The sequence below is a fragment of the Saccoglossus kowalevskii genome, chromosome 13 (assembly GCF_978046115.1).
Source record: "Saccoglossus kowalevskii chromosome 13, keSacKowa6.1, whole genome shotgun sequence".
NCBI classification, from domain to species: domain Eukaryota; kingdom Metazoa; phylum Hemichordata; class Enteropneusta; family Harrimaniidae; genus Saccoglossus; species Saccoglossus kowalevskii.
In genome coordinates, this window is record NC_140653.1 from 23,163,356 (window position 1) to 23,185,575 (window position 22,220).

At 35.2% G+C, this 22,220-nt stretch overlaps 3 protein-coding genes across 3 annotated transcripts in view; 2 read left to right on the forward strand and 1 right to left on the reverse strand.

Annotated features, from left to right (window-relative positions):
• Positions 1 to 7,950, forward strand: part of LOC100378370 (structural maintenance of chromosomes protein 5-like) — a 33,210-nt gene extending 25,260 nt beyond the window's left edge. Inside the window, exons 20-23 of the mRNA XM_006816689.3 lie at positions 514 to 687; positions 2,004 to 2,183; positions 2,824 to 2,919; positions 5,424 to 7,950. Of these exons, the coding sequence (XP_006816752.2) occupies positions 514 to 687; positions 2,004 to 2,183; positions 2,824 to 2,919; positions 5,424 to 5,555 (582 nt within the window). The 3' untranslated portion in view covers positions 5,556 to 7,950. The remainder of the gene's footprint in view (positions 1 to 513; positions 688 to 2,003; positions 2,184 to 2,823; positions 2,920 to 5,423) is intronic.
• Positions 7,951 to 9,828: 1,878 nt separating this feature from the next.
• LOC100377922 (glutaredoxin-like) lies at positions 9,829 to 18,354 on the reverse strand. Its single transcript, XM_002734912.4, has 2 exons — positions 18,022 to 18,354; positions 9,829 to 10,135 (listed from the first exon to the last, which is right to left on the reverse strand). The coding sequence occupies exons 1-2, from the start codon at positions 18,229 to 18,231 to the stop codon at positions 10,025 to 10,027; spliced, it is 321 nt and encodes a 106-aa protein (XP_002734958.1). The 5' UTR covers positions 18,232 to 18,354; the 3' UTR covers positions 9,829 to 10,024.
• Positions 18,355 to 20,191: 1,837 nt separating this feature from the next.
• LOC100377777 (uncharacterized) lies at positions 20,192 to 21,959 on the forward strand. Its single transcript, XM_002734911.2, has 2 exons — positions 20,192 to 20,708; positions 21,579 to 21,959. Exons 1-2 carry the CDS (start codon positions 20,328 to 20,330, stop codon positions 21,687 to 21,689), a joined length of 492 nt encoding a protein of 163 aa, XP_002734957.1. The 5' UTR covers positions 20,192 to 20,327; the 3' UTR covers positions 21,690 to 21,959.
• Positions 21,960 to 22,220: the final 261 nt, after the last annotated feature.

Here is a 22,220-nt window from a genome sequence, read left to right on the forward strand (position 1 = left end):
ACATAGAAATGTTTGCGAAGCTTAGGTTTAGTAACGAGGGAAGGTATGGTACAATCATATTAATATTAATATAAATTGAACCATACCTCCCCTTTCTACTAAACCTAAGCTACGCAAAAACGTATTAATAATCAAATTAACTATTAATATAAATAAAGTGTTCCGAGGACTATAAAAAAGGTCCTTAGAAGGTGTGTATGTCCTCGGAAGTTGGTATATAATATAACAATGTCCCACCTTTCACACACACACACCCAAATCTTGTTGTACATGTAAATACAAAAGTTATTGTACATTCATATCAGGACCCCTATTGAACGCTCACAGTCTCAATGACTGTCTCTCCTCCTTTAAGCAAACAGTTTTGTAAATTTACAGTTAGTATCCATATTTAGCACTGAATTTGAGTAAGTTTTAACACACCAGCTGTTGAAAGGCCTCTATGGATAGACAAAATGAATGGTGAGAAAATGTTTAATTAATTAATTAAAAGCAAACTGTTTTTGTATGTAGGTTGAGAAAAAGAAAGTTATGTTGGAAAAACATCAGCAAGAGATAGCAGACATAAAAGTAAAATGGCTGACTCCATTGCAGGAGTTGATATCTCGTATCAGTGATAGATTTGCTTATTTCTTCAAATGTATGGGTTGTGCTGGTGAAGTGGATCTTTATAAAGGAGAAAATGAGGTTAGTATTACTGTATTGATAATTATTGTAAAACATGTTGAAAAAGCGACATGAATTTTTAGCGAATTGTGGTGAAATGACCTAATAGCGAAATGTTGATTTAGTGAATCTCTCTTGTCTTTGTTGATTTCCTGTTTTCACAATACTTTTCTGTCGCTTACCAAAACATATGCGCAGTTATCACCTCCATAAAATCAAAGAAAAACTGTCAAGTGTAATTAGGAAGCGTCCCAGATTTTTATGTTCCAGATTACTGTATACAAATTTTCAAGCCTTGGCCATTTTGAATTAATAATAAAGTCATTAGCGACATCTTGAATTAGCGAATCAGTTTTCTCGCGAAAAAGACAGATTTTACAGTATATCAATCGTATAGCCACCTTGTATAGAATCATAATATGTACATCTTTTTCAACTAAACCCAATATGTACTGGGATCATACCAATTTTAATTGAATTCCGTGTGCATTTACTGTGATTCAAAAAAGAATAGAATGGCAATATTGCAGTATGAGACACTGTTATGCTAATGATATAGCTATATTAGTTACAATGTAACCATTGCTTATTATGGCAACACTTTATGTAATGTAGCTATATCATTAGCATAACAATGTCTGAGACCAAAACATCAAGAGAGTTTGTTTCTCTTGCGATGCTTACATCACAGTTCAATCCATACACAGAGACATAGTGCTGTTAAGACTGGCAAGTAAATTGGTTATATTTGACATTTACACGAACAAAATAGTTTGCAGTTGATAATCTATTTTTCAGACGTGTATTTATTTATCGAATATGACCAAATCAAAGCCAGTGTTTGCAACAAGTGTGGATGTGAATATTAGTGTTTCCTGTAATCGGGGGATTATATGCATTCATGTGTATGGTTACACTGGGCACTGACTCAAATACAGAGAAAAGAAGAAAGACATTGTTATTGCTCTTGATGTAGCTTGTACAGATCTTAGATTTTGAAATGGATTGATGCTAATTGTATCATTGAACTTGAATTAAATTTTCCGCAACACAGTGTAGTTGTCATGGGTAAATTTGCAAAACAAAGAATTCGTTGTATGATTCCCAGGCCAGTGAATTTCTTTCAGTGCCTGTGATTTTTTCAACGTACTGGCCAGCTAGTCCAGTACAGATTTTTCGTACACTGCTTGGTTATATTGGTCAATTTACATTACCACATGTGCTTCTAATAGAGCAAATACAGTTAGTATTTCCTATTACATCTGTGTACTTCCACTAGCTTATCTGTATGTCACATGTTTTCTACGTTTTTGAATTCACTTGATCTATTCTTGTAGGACGACTTTGATAAATATGGTATTCGTATTCGTGTAAAGTTTCGTAAGAATGAGAGTCTGAGAGAACTGACGTCATATTATCAGAGCGGTGGAGAGAGAAGCGTTTCTACTATACTATACATGATGGCCTTACAAGAACTCAATAGATGTCCATTTCGTGTTGTGGATGAGATAAATCAGGTAATTACATTTACAATCTAACTGGTGGTGTGGTTAATTAGTCTCCGGTTCGACACAACTCAGGATCTTCTATGCAATATGGCTGACGAAAATCTACTAGTTTTGTTTTTTTACAGAATTTGCTTACGTTTTGAATTGCTGCTGTCCAATATGGTCTGAACACAGATAATTGTGTTTCAGCTCATCAATGAGAGTTGGCCCGTGTTGCAATTAAATTCAAGATGGTTGACTGGCAAATTTGTTCGGCCTTTTTTTTTTTATGAGATTGTGCTTATAATTTACATTGTTAGGTTCAAAATTGATAAACAGACAACTTTGTTGTAGCAGATCTGTGTAATGATCCAATCCAAAGTAGTCAACTTTTTGACATTTTGTTTTAAATTTTGCGAACATAGACTCACATGTTAAATTGTCTTGCAGTCCAAGACATTTAATTCACAGCTCAGAACTGCAACATGTACTTGTGTGATAGGAACATATAAATTCTGACATTTAACTTGTCATATACTAAAAAGTTAATCTGATCGGTACTATCCTATAGTGATTGATGTAGCCCTCAAAGCGACAACTGAATCACAATAGTAGTTGGAGTTACGGTATATATTTTGAAATTTAACATTTGATTTTAATTTCATTCTAGGGTATGGATCATAATAATGAACGTAAAGTGTTTGAATTGGTCGTACAGACTGCTTGTAGAGATAGCACATCCCAATACTTTCTTGTCACCCCTAAGGTAACTGTTGCACTTCATTCATTTATTTACACACCTGTGAAGAGTTTTTGCGGATACTCTGTCTGTCTGTCTGTCTGTCTGTCTGTCTGTCTGTATGTCTGTATGTTTGTCTGTCTGTATGCATGCATGCATGCATGCCTGCCTGCCTGTATGCACATGATTTTGTCTTCCACTGATATCTCATTGGTTTAAAACTTTGTATATACCATACTTGTCCACCCACCCCCACTTTAGGAACATTTCTATTTTTGGGTTCACATTTGCCTTAGCGCCCAGCGTCCCAAAAGCCCCAAATTTGACTGTCTAATTGTAATACCTCATTTTTGATCATTGTTTGATATTTCCGAATGCCAGTAATCAAATTTATATGACGAAGCCTGGATATCGACTGCCGTGACTATGTTGTGAATACATAAACCATGGTAACCGTACATAAACTACGCTTCGACAATGACCTGTTAACAAAAGTGAAAGGTGGTAAATACTTCATTCCAAATTAAAAAAATTGCTAATTACCAGTTTTTCAAAAAAGAAATCAAGCCGTTTTTTTGCCAAAATCAATTCTAACAAATCATACTTCAACAACAAAAATGCACTTCTCCATTGCATTGCATTACTAGAATGCCTTCAGGAATTCCTGGATTCTGATTGGTTAATAACAGACAACCTATCAGGTCAAAGGACGTTGTTGCCTTGACAATGAAGATAAGGAAGCAAACTTTGACTTTGATTGTGTTCCAACAGACTAATAATTTTAACCTTGTAAATTCAGGTGGTACGTGATTAATATTGTAATAAAATGTGCAAATTTGTGTGACCATTTGTGTCTCATTGTAAAAGTGTTGTTGTAATCAATGATGACACAACTATATTCGCAATTTTAGTTACCCCAAAAAGACGTAATATTTGAAGATGATACGTATGGATGTTTTGAAATTGTCCACAACCTGTAAAATTTGGGATTGTAATTTGTGCATATCAATCAGCTAATTTGCATAGTAATCAAACTTTTCAGCTCTTATACAATTGTTGTGATATATATTAAATGATGCCTTTAATTGCAGTGTGGCTAAAATTTCTGCCTTAGGCGTATTATATATATAACAAACAATCCTGCCCATGAACTGGGAAACCAGGTCACAGTCAAGGGAAATAAATATAAATGTTTTGGATTGAGTTTCTTGCTAAAAACTTTGTCGAGCGGAGCTTATCATATGAGTGATTGTCCGTCGTCGTCCGTGTCAATGTTTTACTTTTTCGACTTCTTCTTGAAGACTACAAGCCTGAATGCTTTGATACTTGGTGTACATGTACCTTGGGTAGACCTCTCCCAGATTTGTTCATTTCATGATCATATCTTCAATTCTCTAATTTTGGTGAATATTTTTGTCATTTTTGGTAAAAAGTGATATTTTCAACTTCTTGTTAAAAACCACAAGTTCAATTGCTTTGATATTACATACATAGGTACTACAAGTGGACCTGTCTCAGATTTGTTCATTTTGTAATGATGTCTTTAATTCTCTAATTTTGGTGAATATTTTTGTCATTTTTGATAAAAAGTGATATTTTCAACTTCTTGTTAAAAACCGCAAGTTCAATTGCTTTGATATTACTTACATAGGTACTACAAGTGGACCTGTCTCAGATTTGTTCATTTTGTAATGATATCTTTAATTCTCTAATTTTGGTGAATATTTTTGTCATTTTTGATAAAAAGTGATATTTTCAACTTCTTGTTAAAAACCGCAAGTCCAATTGCTTTGATATTACATACATAGGTACTACAAGTGGACCTGTCTCAGATTTGTTCATTTTGTAATGATATCTTTAATTTTGGTGAATATTTTTGTCATTTTTGGTAAAAAGTGATATTTTCGACTTCTTGTTAAAAACCGCAAGTCCAATTGCTTTGATATTACATACATAGGTACTACAAGTGGACCTGTCTCAGATTTGTTCATTTTGTAATGATATCTTTAATTTTGGTGAATATTTTTGTCATTTTTGGTAAAAAGTGATATTTTCAACTTCTTGTTAAAAACCGCAAGTCCAATTGCTTTGATATTACATACATAGGTACTACAAGTGGACCTGTCTCAGATTTGTTCATTTTGTAATGATATCTTTAATTTTGGTGAATATTTTTGTCATTTTTGGTGAAAAGTGATATTTTCGACTTCTTGTTAAAAACCGCAAGTCTGATTGCTTTTATATTACATATATAGGTATTACATGTGGACCTTGTTAATTTCATGGTGATATCTTCAATTACTTAATTTTGATGATTATTTTTGTCATTTTTGGTGATAAGTGATATTTTTGAATTCTTGTTGAAAACAGCAAGGTCCGTTGCTTTGATACAATGTACATATTGTTCATTTTCTAATGATATCTTTTGTTCTTTAATTGAAATGTGCATTGCTAACAGCGGAGCTATCTCAGCCGACAGGCTGCTTGTTTATTTTATTTACTACTAACCTTGTATTTTTTTCTGTTGACAGTTATTGCCAAATCTAAGCTATGGACCTAAAATGACAGTTCTGTGTGTCTATAATGGTCACTGGATGATGCCACACACCAAATGGGATATCAGAGCTTTCTGTCGAAGACGGCGTCGACTCATAACCAGCTAAAATTGAACACACAGCTTTGCCATCGCTTGTCTTATCAAAGAAATCAGTGCACACAACCAGCTAAAATTTAACACACAGCTTTGTCATTGCTTGTCTTATCAATGAAATCAGTGCACACAACCAGCTAAAATTTAACACACAGCTTTGCCATCGCTTGTCTTATCAAAGAAATCAGTGCACACAACCAGCTAAAATTTAACACACAGCTTTGTCATTGCTTGTCTTATCAATGAAATCAGTGCACACAACCAGCTAAAATTTAACACACAGCTTTGTCATCGCTTGTCTTATCAAAGAAATCAGTGCACACAACCAGCTAAAATTTAACACACAGCTTTGCCATCGCTTGTCTTATCAAAGAAATCAGTGCACACAACCAGCTAAAATTTAACACACAGCTTTGTCATTGCTTGTCTTATCAAAGAAATCAGTGCACACAACCAGCTAAAATTTAACACACAGCTTTGCCATCGCTTGTCTTATCAATGAAATCAGTGCACACAACCAGCTAAAATTTAACACACAGCTTTGCCATCGCTTGTCTTATCAAAGAAATCAGTGCACACAACCAGCTAAAATTGAACACACAGCTTTGTCATTGCTTGTCTTATCAAAAAAATCAGTGCACACAACCAGCTAAAATTGAACACACAGCTTTGTCATCGCTTGTCTTATCAAAGAAATCAGTGCACACAACCAGCTAAAATTTAACACACAGCTTTGCCATCGCTTGTCTTATCAAAGAAATCAGTGCACACAACCAGCTAAAATTGAACACACAGCTTTGTCATTGCTTGTCTTATCAAAAAAATCAGTGCACACAACCAGCTAAAATTGAACACACAGCTTTGTCATCGCTTGTCTTATCAAAGAAATCAGTGCACACAACCAGCTAAAATTGAACACACAGCTTTGTCATCGCTTGTCTTATCAAAGAAATCAGTGCACACAACCAGCTAAAATTGAACACACAGCTTTGTCATTGCTTGTCTTATCAAAGAAATCAGTGCACACAACCAGCTAAAATTGAATACACAGCTTTGCCATCGCTTGTCTTATCAAAGAAATCAGTGCACACAACCAGCTAAAATTTAACACACAGCTTTGTCATCGCTTGTCTTATCAAAGAAATCAGTGCACACAACCAGCTAAAATTTAACACACAGCTTTGTCATCGCTTGTCTTATCAAAGAAATCAGTGCACACAACCAGCTAAAATTGAACACACAGCTTTGTCATTGCTTGTCTTATCAAAGAAATCAGTGCACACAACCACCTAAAATTTAACACACAGCTTTGTCATCGCTTGTCTTATCAAAGAAATCAGTGCACACAACCAGCTAAAATTTAACACACAGCTTTGCCATCGCTTGTCTTATCAAAGAAATCAGTGCACACAACCAGCTAAAATTGAACAGAGCCTCATTTTACCTATTTGATTTATACAATGTAGTTAATTTGGTAATAATATCTTAATACTGTACACCATAGTTTGACAGTGATCAATTCAACCCTATCTACAGTCTGTTACTGTAACAATGGCACATGTAAACAAATCCATGTAGTGTTGTATAGATAGGTTTGGCCACACCCCAGCCAGTCAGTATGCCCGTCGTGCATCTTGGGTAACTAGTGCAATTGTTATGTTTTTTTTTAATTTCCAAGTACATGTAATATTTATGTCTTGTTATTTAATCAAAATACAGTAAAAATATCTGAATGCTTTTTAAAAAATAGTTAGAATTTATTCGTTTATTTGTTCATTTACTCCTGTATTTCAACATTTACTGAACATCACAGCTAATTTCCCCATTGACTTAGTTGCATAATTGATAATGCATTAATGTATACACTCTGCAATACCCAAGTGATCATCGATGGCGACAGTGTTCTCTCCAGTATTCATTCTAGCAAACGCTCACAATTTTAAGAACTGACAAAACTGAAATATTGGGTACCAGTATTTTTTAGGAGAAATATTCACATAAATTTGAGCACATTTGATGTTTTAATTTCAATGGTTTTATGAAGAAAACAAAATAATTAAATTTATGTACCATTGAAATTAAACCCAATGAATAATCAAGTCCTTGACAGTTCTCCTGAATTAAAGCATTATTTTGTACAGATAAGGTTTGGAGCTTTCTACACACAATATTACCTTGATGGATGTTCTGCCCCAGGCCACAAACTACATTTTTGTATTGCCTTGCAAGGTATTTTATAACTTAACAAGTCATTCATACATAAAGGATGTGAACACATACTTTTTACCAATCAAATTTGACTTCTTTTTTTTTCACAACTTTATAGAGGTTATATTATCATATATATATCGCATCAACTGTTCACACAAAATTTATATCTTTGAATAAATGAATATTGTTTAATCTAATTGGGGGTTATTTCGTTTTTATTCTCTTAGAGACACATATTCCAGTAACCATGGATGAGAATGAGAATTTTCAGCTGAAAGTAAAGTAGCCGGGGTCCGAGAACCATAGTTGATCAAATCATTACATACATTGCGCCTTTCCCGGGACCTCGCACTTGCCAATGAAATCACTCAATTTTTCAGTTACCACTTCATCTTTCTTCCCGATTAGCACGGTCAAAGTCACTTCCTCAAGCCATGCCCAACAAAATTTGTTCCTCGTGTCTTTATCGATCTCTCGCACAGCTGACTCGTCTTTTGTAACCAATTTTACCATTATCGCTGCATGAAACTTGTAAACAACGATCAAACGCAGCTAACAATTGAAACAATAAAATGCCGCTGTTGGTGAAAAGAAAAATGAAAGCTCTTTACTGATTGGCCCGTCAGAGCAAACCGATGATTTTACGATTGCACCGATGAAAAGTGTCGCGATCATTCCACATTGGAGACACCATCGGTTGTCTCCCTTTGACCATACACTGATACAGGCCTCATGCAGCAGACAACAATGACCCGACAGCGCGTTTACTTCCGTTTTTGCATTGCTGTAAACCCATTATTCTAGCTAGTTTCCCTTAATCAGTGTAACTAGGGCATCTCTTTGTCATATTATCTTCTACAGGAACCAGACTAGTACAGGAATTTTCAACATGGTTGAGTTTTACAGTGCCAGATTCTGATAGAGCAATGTAGAGAGTATCTTTCACCTTGTGTTTAGTTGGGTAGAGAGCAGCAAACTAACAATCACAGAAAACAAGTTTGTTTATTGATTCCACTTTTAATACAATGTTAAACAGAACAAGTTACAAGTATTGATGATAAAATGTAAACTACAAGTGTGTGATAGGCATCTCAACAGCCATGTTGAATTTGTGAACCATTTGCTCAGTGTAACCTTACATAAATGCATTGCTTGCTGAAGCTTTATTTTTTCCATTCATTTGTGGAGGTTTTAGGTGGTTGTGTTAAACGGATTTTAACAAAGGAAATGCATGGAAAATATGCACAATGCAAAGTCTGTCAATTATAAAAAAAAAAAGTACCCAAAGTAGATTGCATAATTTATAAACTAGGGTATCGTGATGATTTTTTATTCAGAACAATGGATTATTTGTAATTGAGTCCTGCGATTTACGACGGCAAATACGTAATGAAGTTAGAAATTTGAAAACTTTGTGAATATGCATTTTAATTTTGATGAGAACATAGTTGAAAAGTTTGTAGGTCAACTTGATCATCACCACTTCCACATTGTGCAGTAACATTACCTTTTGAAAACCTCCACGGCAGGTGATGCATTAAAGTGACAGTCAAGCTGTCACATACGCATGTACGATACATTGTATTTATAAAATTAATACACGTACTGCAAGATGCTTTAAACATAGAGCAAATGTACCTGGTACTTTCTTTGATTTCATTGGACAACAGACAAATACAGAGTGCACACAAAAAGGTTGATTCTGTAGGTAGAACTAAAGACACAGCATTCCCACTTTGCAAATCTGTAAGATACCCTCCCTCAACCAATATACGGTATACAGCGTCAAATTTTGAGATTATAGAAATTAACTACAGATTATGAATTTAAGATTTGTAAACAATAAACCTAAAGTTAGGCAGCTTTTTTCTGAAAGTCATACATTGTAGGTACATTTGTCCAAGGGGTCAAGACCTTCCAGGACTATTGAAATGAAATAGTGGGAAAGTGAGGACAGGTGTTTGCTTTTTATATAATCAATTTTTCAGGGCTTAATTTGCATCAATTAACACATTGAATGTTTTACCTTGTTCTTATGAAGGTGATATTTCACATATTTGCAAAAAGAATGCAACTTTAATATATGGTAGTTAATAATATTACAAGTTTATTTGTTCTTTTAGAAAGTTAACATGTATCAGTGTACTCAAAATCCAACCAAAACTAAACTTGTCGTAACTTAGCGGGTACTGCAAACTAATTTTAATATGTTATGCTTCATCTCGGGACATTATCACGTTTCTCGGCATAACATCTGGTTTCGCTTGTAAACTACAAAGCTCCTGCTTCCTTTAACATTGGTTCCAGTTTTCCCTGTCTGTCGAACTGAGTTGTCTCAGACCCTCCTCCTATACATTTACCATTGATGAACACACGAGGCACCTGTGGATGAAAAACAAGAAATTGTTGAATATGTATCAACAGAAGCGCAGCAGAGGTTGATGCGACTGCGTAGTGTCAGAGTGCATAATTTGAGGTATCCTCAAAATAACCTTATTAATATACATCTTTTCCTTCCAAGAATACATCATGGGAATGCCGAAATCCAAACAGTTCAGAACAGAATCAGCGAACTTTGGGTCCAGTCAAACCCTGGTGGCAGCCATGTTTGTTTTCATTATTAAAGGACGCTTACGCATGTATTCATTCCATATTTGGAATTCACATTTCCTAATATGGTAGGATGAAAATACCTCATAAAATACCGCTTTTGGCGTTACGGTGACAGATGTATAATAATGCATTTTATTACAAGATTATTGTATTTATAGGTTTTATATTTAATGCCAATTTCCATCACTAACAGTGTTGGTGAATAGTGCTGTGAAGCAGTCAGTCGTTACTGGGCAACAAAATAACATTACCTAGGCTACGAGTATAGTACTTATATGCAAAATTTCAACTGAATCAACCAATATATTAGTGGAGAATTTGCATGAATATGAATAAAAACAAAATGACCACCAACCAGCCATTTATGCATTATACAAAGTTTGAATGAATTCATCCTGTTTATCTCTGAGAATGTAAATATGATCGGGCAAAGCATGTCTGAGTAATGGCTTGGATGCACGACCTGCAGACGAACGAAACCGAAATTAACAAGCCATGTATGGCACAGTCCCCGTTAGTTATCGAATTTAAGATTTATAGTTTTGTTTATACTATAGTATTATTGCTGGAATATAAACATGTCAGGAATATAATTATGATGATTGTTAACATTTAAATGATTGACATTTGTATATGATCGGCAAACGAGTATTTAGAGTTATTGCTCTGGAACAACATTAATCAAAACAAAATCAGCCATTTTGAATACATGTACAGTTGTATAATGAATATATCAAATTTGAACATAGTTCATTAAAACAAAATGGCCACTAGTCAGCCATTCTGAATCTGATCTAAAAAATAAAATAACATGCATCAGAAACCCGTAATGTCTAATGTATGTACCAAGTTTGAACAAAATCCATCCATAAATGCGAGAAATGCTTGATATTTGATGATTTTTTAGCACAAAAATGGCCACCATTCGGCCATTTTTAATAGGATCGTCAAACCAATATATCTGTATATCTATGACATGATGTATAATGAATATTCAAAATTTTAACATAATCAGTCACAGCAAGTCAGGGATATGGCACTAGAACCACATTCATTAAAACAAAATAGCCACCAGTCGGAATTTTGAATCTTATCTTATCTGAAAAACAAAATGATGTGCACCAAGGTCCTATAATGTCCAACGTATATATACCAAGTTTGAACAAAATCCATCTGTAAACAGCCGAGAAATGCTTGATTTTTATGATTTTTTAGCACAAAAATGGCCACCATTCGGCCATTTTTAATAGGGTCGTCAAACCAATATATCTGTATATCTATGACATGATGTATAATGAATATTTAAAATTTTAACATAATCAGTCATAGCAAGTCAGAGATATGGCACTAGAACCACATTTATTAAAACAAAATGGCCGCCAGTCGGAATTTTTAATCTTACTGTAGAATACTTTATTTTCGCTTGGAATTTATTTTCGCTATTTTCGCTGAAGGAAAGATTCCGTGAAAATAAAGTCCAGCGAATATATTGTTTTCCTATATTTCACATTAAACTCATCAAAAATCAGTGAAAATAAATTCCATACAAAACGCCCAAAAAGCCTTTTCACCAAAAATTAATTCCAGCGAAAATAAAGTATTCCACAGTATCTGAAAACGAAATTATGTGCATTAATATGACATATACAAAATGACATATATACCAAGTTCGAACAAAATCCATCTGTAAACAGCCGCGAAATACTTTATTTTGATGATGTTTAGAACAAAAAAACGGCAGCCATTCGGCCATCTTGAATGAGATCGTGAAACAAATGGATGTGCATATGTATAATATTATGTATGATGTATGTGTGAAGTTTGATTGTGATTGGTCCAGGAATTTCTAAGATACAGGTCCGGATGCAGGCACGGACACACGGACGCACAAGGGTCAAAACATAAGTTCCTGTTTTCGGACTAATAATTCCTGATTTCTGACTTCGTCCAAAACAGGAACTAATAACTGAATCATCTGGGAATACAGGATGGTAAATGAAACAATAAATAAAATGACGTAAACACTTGTATAAACATAAATTAGATGATTACTTTTTGGTTACATGTATGTATTATAACATATCCAACAATGTTACTTTCAATGCTGAACGAAACTGACATAATGTAAATTCAGTTTTTCTACTAATCCTTTATTCAGTTTTTCTACTAATCCTTTATTTTTGCAGGTGTCCAAAAAATGTGAGAAATTTCAAATTTTTACAATAGAGATATGCTATCTGCAGACTACAGCAGAAGTAAAACTGAGTGTAGATGTCATTTCAAAATAGTCTTTAAATTAAAAAAAAAATGGCTTTGAAAAAGTATATCAGTATTTCATATGCAGAAACATGTTGGAACCCGGCATTACATTCAAACCTGTTAGTGACCACCTCTATAAAAACCACCTGCCCATAGTTGTTACTTTTAGGCAGTCACATGGCATAACATATTAGCCAGTTGTGTATAAAAAACAACCTGTCTGAGTTGATGGTAAATTACGATGAAACAAATGGTTTGTGGATAGGTTCATGGCAATAACTCAAATGAAATTTGTTTGTATCCTCGGGGGCGGACATCCGGGCATTTTCTACTGCCTGGCAACCCTCGCGGTGAAAACAAAGACCAAAAACTCGCAGAAAACGGTACTTTGCGATGGTTGTTGAGAGTCCCCTGAACAGTGTGACAAGATTAGCCCTACGTGTGTAACATATATGAATTTGCTTGTTCAGGGTTACTTCAAAGTTGAGTTTGTGTTGTTTTCTCGAGTTTTCACCGGCTCGACCAGTGTTCCACAGCAGCGCGCACAGAGCCCATAGAAATGCATGTACAGTGGTACGCGTCGTAGCAACGTGGAACGTCCGTGATGTAGCTCCGCCCCCGAGGATTCACTGGTTCCCATCACAAATAAAGTTGCCAGAATCTATTCCTCATATGACGCTAAATTTCTCTACATATTCAGTCTAATTAGCTCTGATAAAGTGGAAAGAAAATAACACGATTGTTGAAATTAAAGGCAAATTACATGTTTGATGCCAATCCTTGTACCATGGTATGCTTTGCATTTGATCAAAGATCTTTCACCACACCCATGTACCTGATACAATTGCACTTAATCTGGAACAATAAAACTATTATCTAGTTTACATAACAGTATTTTATCAAAGCCAAACAGTTCAAGCAAACAAAATTGACAGAATTGAGTTCAGCTCTAATAAACCCTCACGACTGAGCCCTGATATGACTTCACCACCTAAACAAGGATCCCCAGTCAAAGGCGCTGTTCCAGATTGACTAACCAGGCCGAACATCGAACCACGTTCAGCCACAATTGTATAAATGCACAAAAGATGAGCCATATTTAAGCTCTGATGATATGCTATTGTGTAAACCTAGTATATATCGTGTACTAATGGGATATCTTAATTACCTGGATTTCATCAATAACAAAACTAATGGAAAGTTTTATTGACCATAAAACATACACACACACACACACGGTTTTTACTCTAGTAAATGCTGACAATTAGGATAAATATATTTAGACAATCACTATGTTAACCTTTTCACCACCAGAATTTCTCTAATTTTGGAACCAACAGAAGAAATTTGAGTCAATTTTCAGTTTTTACTACAAAAATTTGGTTATTTTTGTCCCAATCTTCTGAAGGAAAGTGCAGACTATAAACAGGACTAATTTGTGAATTTGTGATGAAAAGAGGTAACTGGTGCTGAAAAGGTTAAATAAATCTGAGAGAGGGAAATGCATAGAGGAGGAGAGAGGGGTAATACATTTTTTATTTGTGTAGCATTTTATAACATAATTTTAATATTAAATTATTTGTACATTTTAATTTAATTGTGTACTTTGTATAACAAACAAGTCAGTACAGTGTGGGGGTTTGCGGGATAACTATCACAACCATGCCCTTTCAGAATAATTAACAAATAAGAAATGAATTCCAGAATGGATACAAACTGAAGATGTACTTCCTCTACCTGGTACAATTTTTTTCTTGCACGGCAAAAGTTAAAATAAAAGTTTTGAAACAATAAATTTGAACAAAAATTTGCACGGAAATTTAGGTAGGAATGTAGGAATTACCAAAAATGAAGAACGAGGAGGATACATAATAACAATATTTAATGTTCATGTTTGCAAACAAGCGACAATTTTAAGAGAAATTTCACCAATATACATGCTAAAATTGAATTTGGCGAAGAGCACAAACTTGTTAATAAAATATTTTTTTGAAAAAGATCAGATAAAAAATGTTTGAGTAATAGTAACCACAGGATGATGCCAAAGTCAACAATGATGACGACGACACCCCTTGTATACCTTTTCCTTTATCTAATAATGATCGGGCAAAGTGAAAACTCTCAACACTAAAAAGTAAAGCACATGTAATCAATATCATAATAGTTGTGCAGTTTTTTCCTTATTTGCATATGTTTGATTAATTTGCATAATGTTGATGAAGAAATTTCATGTGGAGTACATTATATTTACTTTTTGTTAACTGCTGCACGTTTTTATATTACCTTTTCATGTCATGAATGATAGAATTGAATTTTAGTATTTATAATATGTCTGATTAAAACTTGTGAAGCTGCTTGTTCAATTTTCAAAGTAACAGAACTCTGGAAGTCAAATATAAGCAATCAAGAATGTAATTTATTATAACTCAGCTGCTAGTTTATCAACATCTACACAGATATCAAACTATGACTCACACAAAGTCTTCAATGGTTGATAAATATTTATTTAAATATAATTTGAATAATTTTAATTTAATTTGCACATAATCGTTTTGTAATTCATAATACACAAGCTATGAGTTAACTATTTTTATTAAGTGAGTTTCCATGGTAACAATGCTGTAAATAATTTGACATAAACGGTGTAACATGCAAGATTTGCAAGGCAGCTGACATGTTTTGTTCAAAGAACGGTGGCCGTCGTGCTACTCATGCGCGAGATATGCGTATCATATGAACAAAGATGGCGACTTTGACTGTTGCACAGACAGATGAGTACAAACTGAGACATTACCAAGCTTGAATTAGGTATTTTCTTTTGTGATTAAAAAGTATCGAAGGAGTTGATAACTGGAGGTACCGGTAATTAGTGCACTTCGCACCCAGTTATAAATTCCCTTGTACCCATGATTTTTGTTAGAACAATGCATTGGATTGTGGGAAATTCAATGTTTATCAAAACAAATGTAAAAAAGCTTTTCACTTAATCTGGGTAATGAATAACCTGTTATTAGATTTTCTGATTATTAAAAATAAAAATTTGTGCATTTGATAAGAGTTATCTGTGCTCTCGCTGTCGCTCGCAAATGTCGTAAATTACGAAATTTGGACAAGATTTACGAACAAAATAAATATCTATTAGTAGGATTTACGAACACATTTTGTACAAAATACCCTCGCAAATCGCCCTCATTTAATTGTCAAGACTCGACTGTGATCATCACGCGTGTTACGGTTTGAGTGATTGCCATTTTAAAGTTAAACAATGTCCCGTTACTTCTAAGATTGCAACAATTGTTACATAGTGATCGCGATCAACACGGAACTGCCACTGAACGTATTTTTCCCACTCTAAATTTATTTTGGTGTCATCGCACATGCGTAGTATAGTCGACATGTGTTTCAAGATACCCCGCGACTTTACTCTCAGTATGGGACGGTTTCATGTCGCCCTCAAACACGCGATTTGTTTATTTATTGAAAATGGAGACTACAAGTACGTCAAAAAGAAGCAGACAACTGCTCGACGAGTATTTTTCACGACGAGATGGAGAAACCGCTAAATCGTGTTCAGAACCAGAAACCCATGGGTGTCCTAACCCGGACAGTACCAAGAAACGGAAAGTTGATCGTACTGCAGCACGATTTCAGAAATAATGGAAGGTTAGCTGCGGTTCAGTAGCTCTTTGGTGCGACATACAATCTAATTTTGCCCTACCGATTTCATTCGAACGTCTTGTTTTTACTTTTGTTGTTGTATGTCGAACATGGGCCGGCCAGTGTCTGTCACGTAAATAATGCGGTCGGCAACATATGGCTATGATTCCATCAGAAATTTCGATGAAAATAAATAGTCATTTTGTGTCGTCATAAACGTCAACATGCGGGTTTGCATGATGAGCACGGGAGATTACTTCATAATAATATTGATTGGCATAGAGTTTTTTTCTGAGAAATTTCCCGTGAAAATTTATTCACAGGATGACTTGTGTTCTAGGCAGTGAACTTAGTGTACTTTTGAATGATGACTATTTTCCCCACTGTTAACAATGTGAGCTTATCATGAATATGTTTAATTAATACTGAGTTATTCAAATAAAGGTTCTGGTGTCTACATTGCATATTTTGTTGTGATGTTTTGTTGTACCATCATAAATGGTACATTTTGTGGAGCAGACTGCCTAATTTGATGTCATGAAATTACACACAAAATTAGAGCTCAGGTTGCACCAGCAAGCACCATTTTCAGCATGCTGTTCTTGTTTTCGGCGGACGACAGAGGGGACACCTCCCTCTCCTTCTCTCTTCCCCGTTGTGCTCGGTCACGGGAAAATGCTCTGCAGTTTCCAGACAAAGTTTACTAATACTTTTTTTTCTTGATTAGTAAATTTACTATTACCTAGCCAATTCCAGAGAGAGCCCAGGTTATGATATCTTTGTGTTACTTGGAGTTACTGCTACAAATCTTGAAATTTCACACGTGCTGGTCTGATGCATGCCATACAAAGACAGGTTTTTTTTTACATTAAACACTGTTCTATTTTTTACATTTTGTCTACTGTACACTAAAGGAACTAAGAAATGTATAATGACGTAAATAAAAGGTGTAAAATGGTTGGTTAATCTCAAAATGGACCCATTAATATCAAACTATTCATCAAACCAGACCAATTTTAATGGACCAGTTATATTATATCAACCTTTCACTGAGAGGAGTGGTTTTACATGCTTCAGAATATCCATTGTATTCATGTTCAATAACCTCAAAGGAAAGTAGTGAAATTGTTAAGACTCTATACAAAATAGTGCCAAGTCATCCTAAGGTTAAAGATCACGTCTCAAGCGTGACGGAAAACTTAGGATTTGTAGGAGTCTTCGGTATGATTATTCTGGTTACTGTTCACACACCCCCACATATGGTGGAACTCGAAATACTGTTGTAATGTTCAATCCCCACTTGTTATGCCGAGTGAGCTCTGTTGTTTCTCCAAAATCTTATCATGTGCTCTAAGGAAAACACTGCTACACGTAATAACGTGAAATTCACGAAAACGTATCAAGCAAAGTAACTTCAAATTGTCGAAATCGTAATCTTGGCACTGTTTTGATTTTACAGTCAATTTCCCACGATACTTGTATGTATGGAAGGGTTTTTCCGGGTGGGGGGGGGCATAACCAAACATTTCATGGGGTTAATCACAAACACTATATATCCAGGAAGTAAAGAAACCGTGAAAATGTGTTTGGGCCTTAAACACAACACATTTGTATTTCCGCGGCGTGGCCATTTGTAGGGGGTAGGGGTAGTAACTGTAATGACCCTACAAATGTCTTCGCCAGTAGACCGTGGTTTCAGCACAGACATGCAAATCAATTAGACGAAAGCGTTCACTCACCGATCTAGCGCCGGTTAAAGTGTTCAGATAGTCTTGAATCTCTTCACTATCGGGCCGATCTTCGATTTCTATCACTTCCAAAGCTATTTTATATTTGTTCAGTGCGGTTTTCGCCATTTTGCAGTAAGGACAGTACGACTTGGAGAATACGACCACCTTGTTGTCTTTAATCTTCGCATCAACAAAGCTTTTGACTTCTGCGCTGGGCATATTGAAGCTTTACTTTATATATAAACGTCGGGAAAAGCAGCGGAAAGTTGTCGACCTGTTATAACCGAGAGCCTGAACGACGAATGAACTCGTGTCGAATTGCTGGGTAACCTCTCACCTCTTGATTGGGGCGCTGTGCAGATACTACTTTTGTTTTCGTGTATGATTACTTCGCCGCGAGCGGCGCTCGTAGACTCAGAATTCGAATAAAAACACTGAAATTGTAAATATCAAACTATTTTGTTCGTTTGTATTTGTTTCTTAGCTTCGGTTGTACTGCAAAAGGAACTATTTTGTTCCTTTGACCAATATACTGGTAATGATTTTGGCGTTAACGATTTAAAAAAAAAAATGAACTAGCAAAAAATTCTCACAGGAAGCCCAGGAAAGATAAATGATACTCGTAATACTACCCCCAAGCACAGTCCCTCAACATCGGCGTTCCACAGCAGCGCGCACAAAGCCCATAGAAATACGTATTACAGTGGTGCGCGTCTTAGCAACGTAGAACGTCCGTGACGTAGCTCCGCCCCCGAGGATAGGCTATCTGTTGTAGTTGCTGTGGAATATGTAAATGTTGACAATAGTATGTCCATTTTACTGCTATCACTAATGTTTCCTGGGCTCCATTGCGGTTACTTAGTAACCGTGATTCTATGGGGTTGAGATATGTTGCATTATTTAAGCATGACAGCGAAATCTAGTGCGACTTCTTTAATCATGAAAGAATAACATAACAAATAAATAGGTTTTAGAACATTCAATATGGTTTCATTTTACTAGTATGCTGTTGCCCACAAACTACAGATAACGGTCACCGAACTATTTCTTGCACCGACAAAATGAACTTCCATTAAAACTGCGATGTTTGCCAGTTAATCATTTCTTATCAGTGGCCATATGGTTAAAAGGTGTCGTCACACCTCTGAATGTCGGCTGGTAACACAATACAATAATGAAACAATTATATGCAGCTATAAGATGTGAATTTGTGGTTGTCACGAATTTTTGAAAACTCTGAGGAAATAATTTTTAACATTGACTCAAGCGATGGTAGGTAGTTGCAAAAAATGCCCATTTTGCATTTTTCAGACAGCCTTTTTTTCCAAAAAATATTTCATGCATGGCAAAGCAGCCATTTTTTAAATAAAAACGTGATAATTTGATCGCTCTCACTACCCTTTTTAACGCCAATGGCATTATCGTCGCCAAAAGATGAATATAATGCATAATGTAGACAATTTACCAGTATTACATGTCTACGCAGTTTGTACATTTCGCTAACTAGAAGTCGGTTTGAATACTGTACTCAAATCTGGTCACCACATCAAAAATACCTGGTTGGTAAAGTTGAGCGGGTCCAACAAAAGTTTGTCAAACACTTATGTTATCTCACTTCTCGCCCATTTGGATCATCACAGTATCATGATATATGCCTTCGTTTTAATTTATTGTCACTTGAGAATCGTAGAAATTTCTTTGACTCCGTCTTTTTGTATAAATGCCTCAATAATATTGTTGATTCTACTTACACTATTTATTTGAAATTACCTCTTTGTCACAGTAATCTCAGAAAATATTCGTTTATCCCTCGTTGTCTTGACTTTTTAAATTGTAATTATATTGCTGGTCCAGTAGACATTTTTACGAGTCTATCCTCTTTTAAGACATCTGTTTTAAATGCCATAAGTTGAGCTTTGGGTCATTCTTTTTATTTTTATTTTTGTAAATATTTTTTTTATTTGTATTTTATGAGTGCCTGTAATTGGGGAAAGCTTTTGGTATCTCAAATAAATAAATAAATAAATAAATAAATAAATAAATAAATAAATAAATGTTGACTAATTTTGGGAACCGCCTTGCAACGAAGAGCGCCGCTTCTGGCGAAACTATTCGTAAAAACAAAAGTACCTAAACAACGCCCCCAATCAAGGCGCGAGAGGTTATGGAGGTCATATTTAGATTACCTGATTACCAGCTGGAATATCACAAATAAACGGACTGCATGAACAGGAAGTAAGAAGAAGAAGGTGGATGCTCTGTTTGCGTTAGCGTGAGGAAAGCAGTGGTTGTGCAGGATCGTGCGGTCTTTAAGAATGTGTTCATTAATTTCTCTTTCGTTACGAAGGTTAGCCTTACCATGGAAGGCAATCTCGAGTCAAAGTGTAATACCTTTCATGTCCTCACAACGATGCAGTGCAATTCCAGCTTTTCATTACCGTAAGCCGATTATGAGTTCCTATCCCCGGCATTATTCAAACTACACCCTCGACTTGACAGAAGTCAAAAAATTTGTGGATGCGAAGATACAAGAACACAAAGTTGTCGTGTTTTCCAAGTCTTACTGTCCTTACTGTACAATGGCGAAAACAACACTGGACAAATACCCAATATCCATGGAAGTAATAGAAATAGAAGATAGGCCCGATGCTGAAGAGATTCAAGATCACCTGAACGCTTTAACTGGCGGAAGATCGGTAAGTTTAAACCACGAGGTTATACCAAATTGCTGCTACTTTGTGAATAAGATGGCTATTGCTATACAAGGTCATATGCGAAACGAAATTTGGGTCATCCGCGAGAAAAATGTTTTCTTGGTTTACCCTGACTGAGAAATAAATACTCACTATTGTTTTAAAGTTTAAAGAAAAAACACAGAAAAAAAAAACGCTTTTGAAACTCCAGAGAATTAAACAGTGTGATGGGAATTACATTGTTAAAAATAGAAATAAGAAGTCAACGACCCAGTCGTAAGTATATGGCAGTTTGCAGCAAGCTGTATACGTGACCTCCCATGGGATATGGGTTTCAGGCGACGTATATACAATATGTTGTAAACATTGTTTACATGAAATTTAAACGATCTCTGCATGATGTAAACTATCAGATTATGGTGTATATCAAAGTTTTCTATGTGATTCCATGTATGTTTGACGACCTTTGGACCCAGCATGACTTGGCACTCTTTGTAATTAAGTCGCAAAATGTGCAATAATATTCAGTGTTATCTTTACATACCGGTATATATGCAATATTTTCCAGAATAACTATCATCACAATTTTCAAAACAATATTTATAGATAATATATGTAATTTTGTATGTCTTCTACAGTTTCTACAAAATATAATGAGCACAGTTGACATCGTGAGTAAGAGCTAGCCACTACCACAAAGTGTTTGCTTTTTAAAGGGTGTTGTCACGCTGAGTCTTGTTCGATCTGGGACTCATAGCAACATACACAACGCATGTGAAATACATTAGAACACATGCCGAGCGACTACCACCGCCCTTTAATTTTTTGATACAATTTAAACAATATACAATCAATGTCCTAATTGTTTTCCAGGTGCCTCGTGTTTTCATCAATGGTAAATACATCGGAGGAGGGTCTGAGACAACTCAGTTCGACAGACAGGGAAAACTGGAATTAATGCTGAAAGAAGCAGGGGCTTTGTAGTTTGCAAGAAAAACCAGGAGATATTCTTGTAACATTCCATGAAACATGATATTGTCTTATTTATCTATATTTATATTATCTGGGTCTTCCAACCCACTGACTAGATATTTCTTACTTCCAAACTGTGAGTCACAAATAGAGACAGCTTATTTGCTCTAAAAGTGTATCTTTAACAGAAAATTATCAAGACTGAAGTTGGGTTTTGACATACATGAAACTATAACTATATTTGTTAATGTTAATTATTTAGATACAGTAACAGCCAGCAAAGCATATTTCCCTCTCTGGGAGATAATTACCAAGTAGCAAGGAAGGAACACACACGTTTTTGTTTTCTGTAAAGGAACACACACGTTTTTGTTTTCTGTAAAGGAACACACACGTTTTTGTTTTCTGCAAAGGAACACACACGTTTTTGTTTTCTGCAAAGGAACACACACGTTTTTGTTTTCTGCAAAGAAACACACACGTTTTTGTTTTCTGCAAAATTCACATTTTAGTTACAAATAATTAGTACTATTATTATACATT

Coding starts and splice junctions, on each gene's coding strand:
- LOC100377922 (XM_002734912.4), bottom strand. CDS start 18,231: ATGCCCAGCGCAGAAGTCAAAAGCTTTGTTGATGCGAAGATTAAAGAC. Junction 10,136..18,021: donor CTTTAACCGGCGCTAGATCG/GTGAGTGAACGC, acceptor TTTCATCCACAG/GTGCCTCGTGTGTTCATCAA.
- LOC100377777 (XM_002734911.2), top strand. CDS start 20,328: ATGTGTTCATTAATTTCTCTTTCGTTACGAAGGTTAGCCTTACCATGG. Junction 20,709..21,578: donor CTTTAACTGGCGGAAGATCG/GTAAGTTTAAAC, acceptor ATTGTTTTCCAG/GTGCCTCGTGTTTTCATCAA.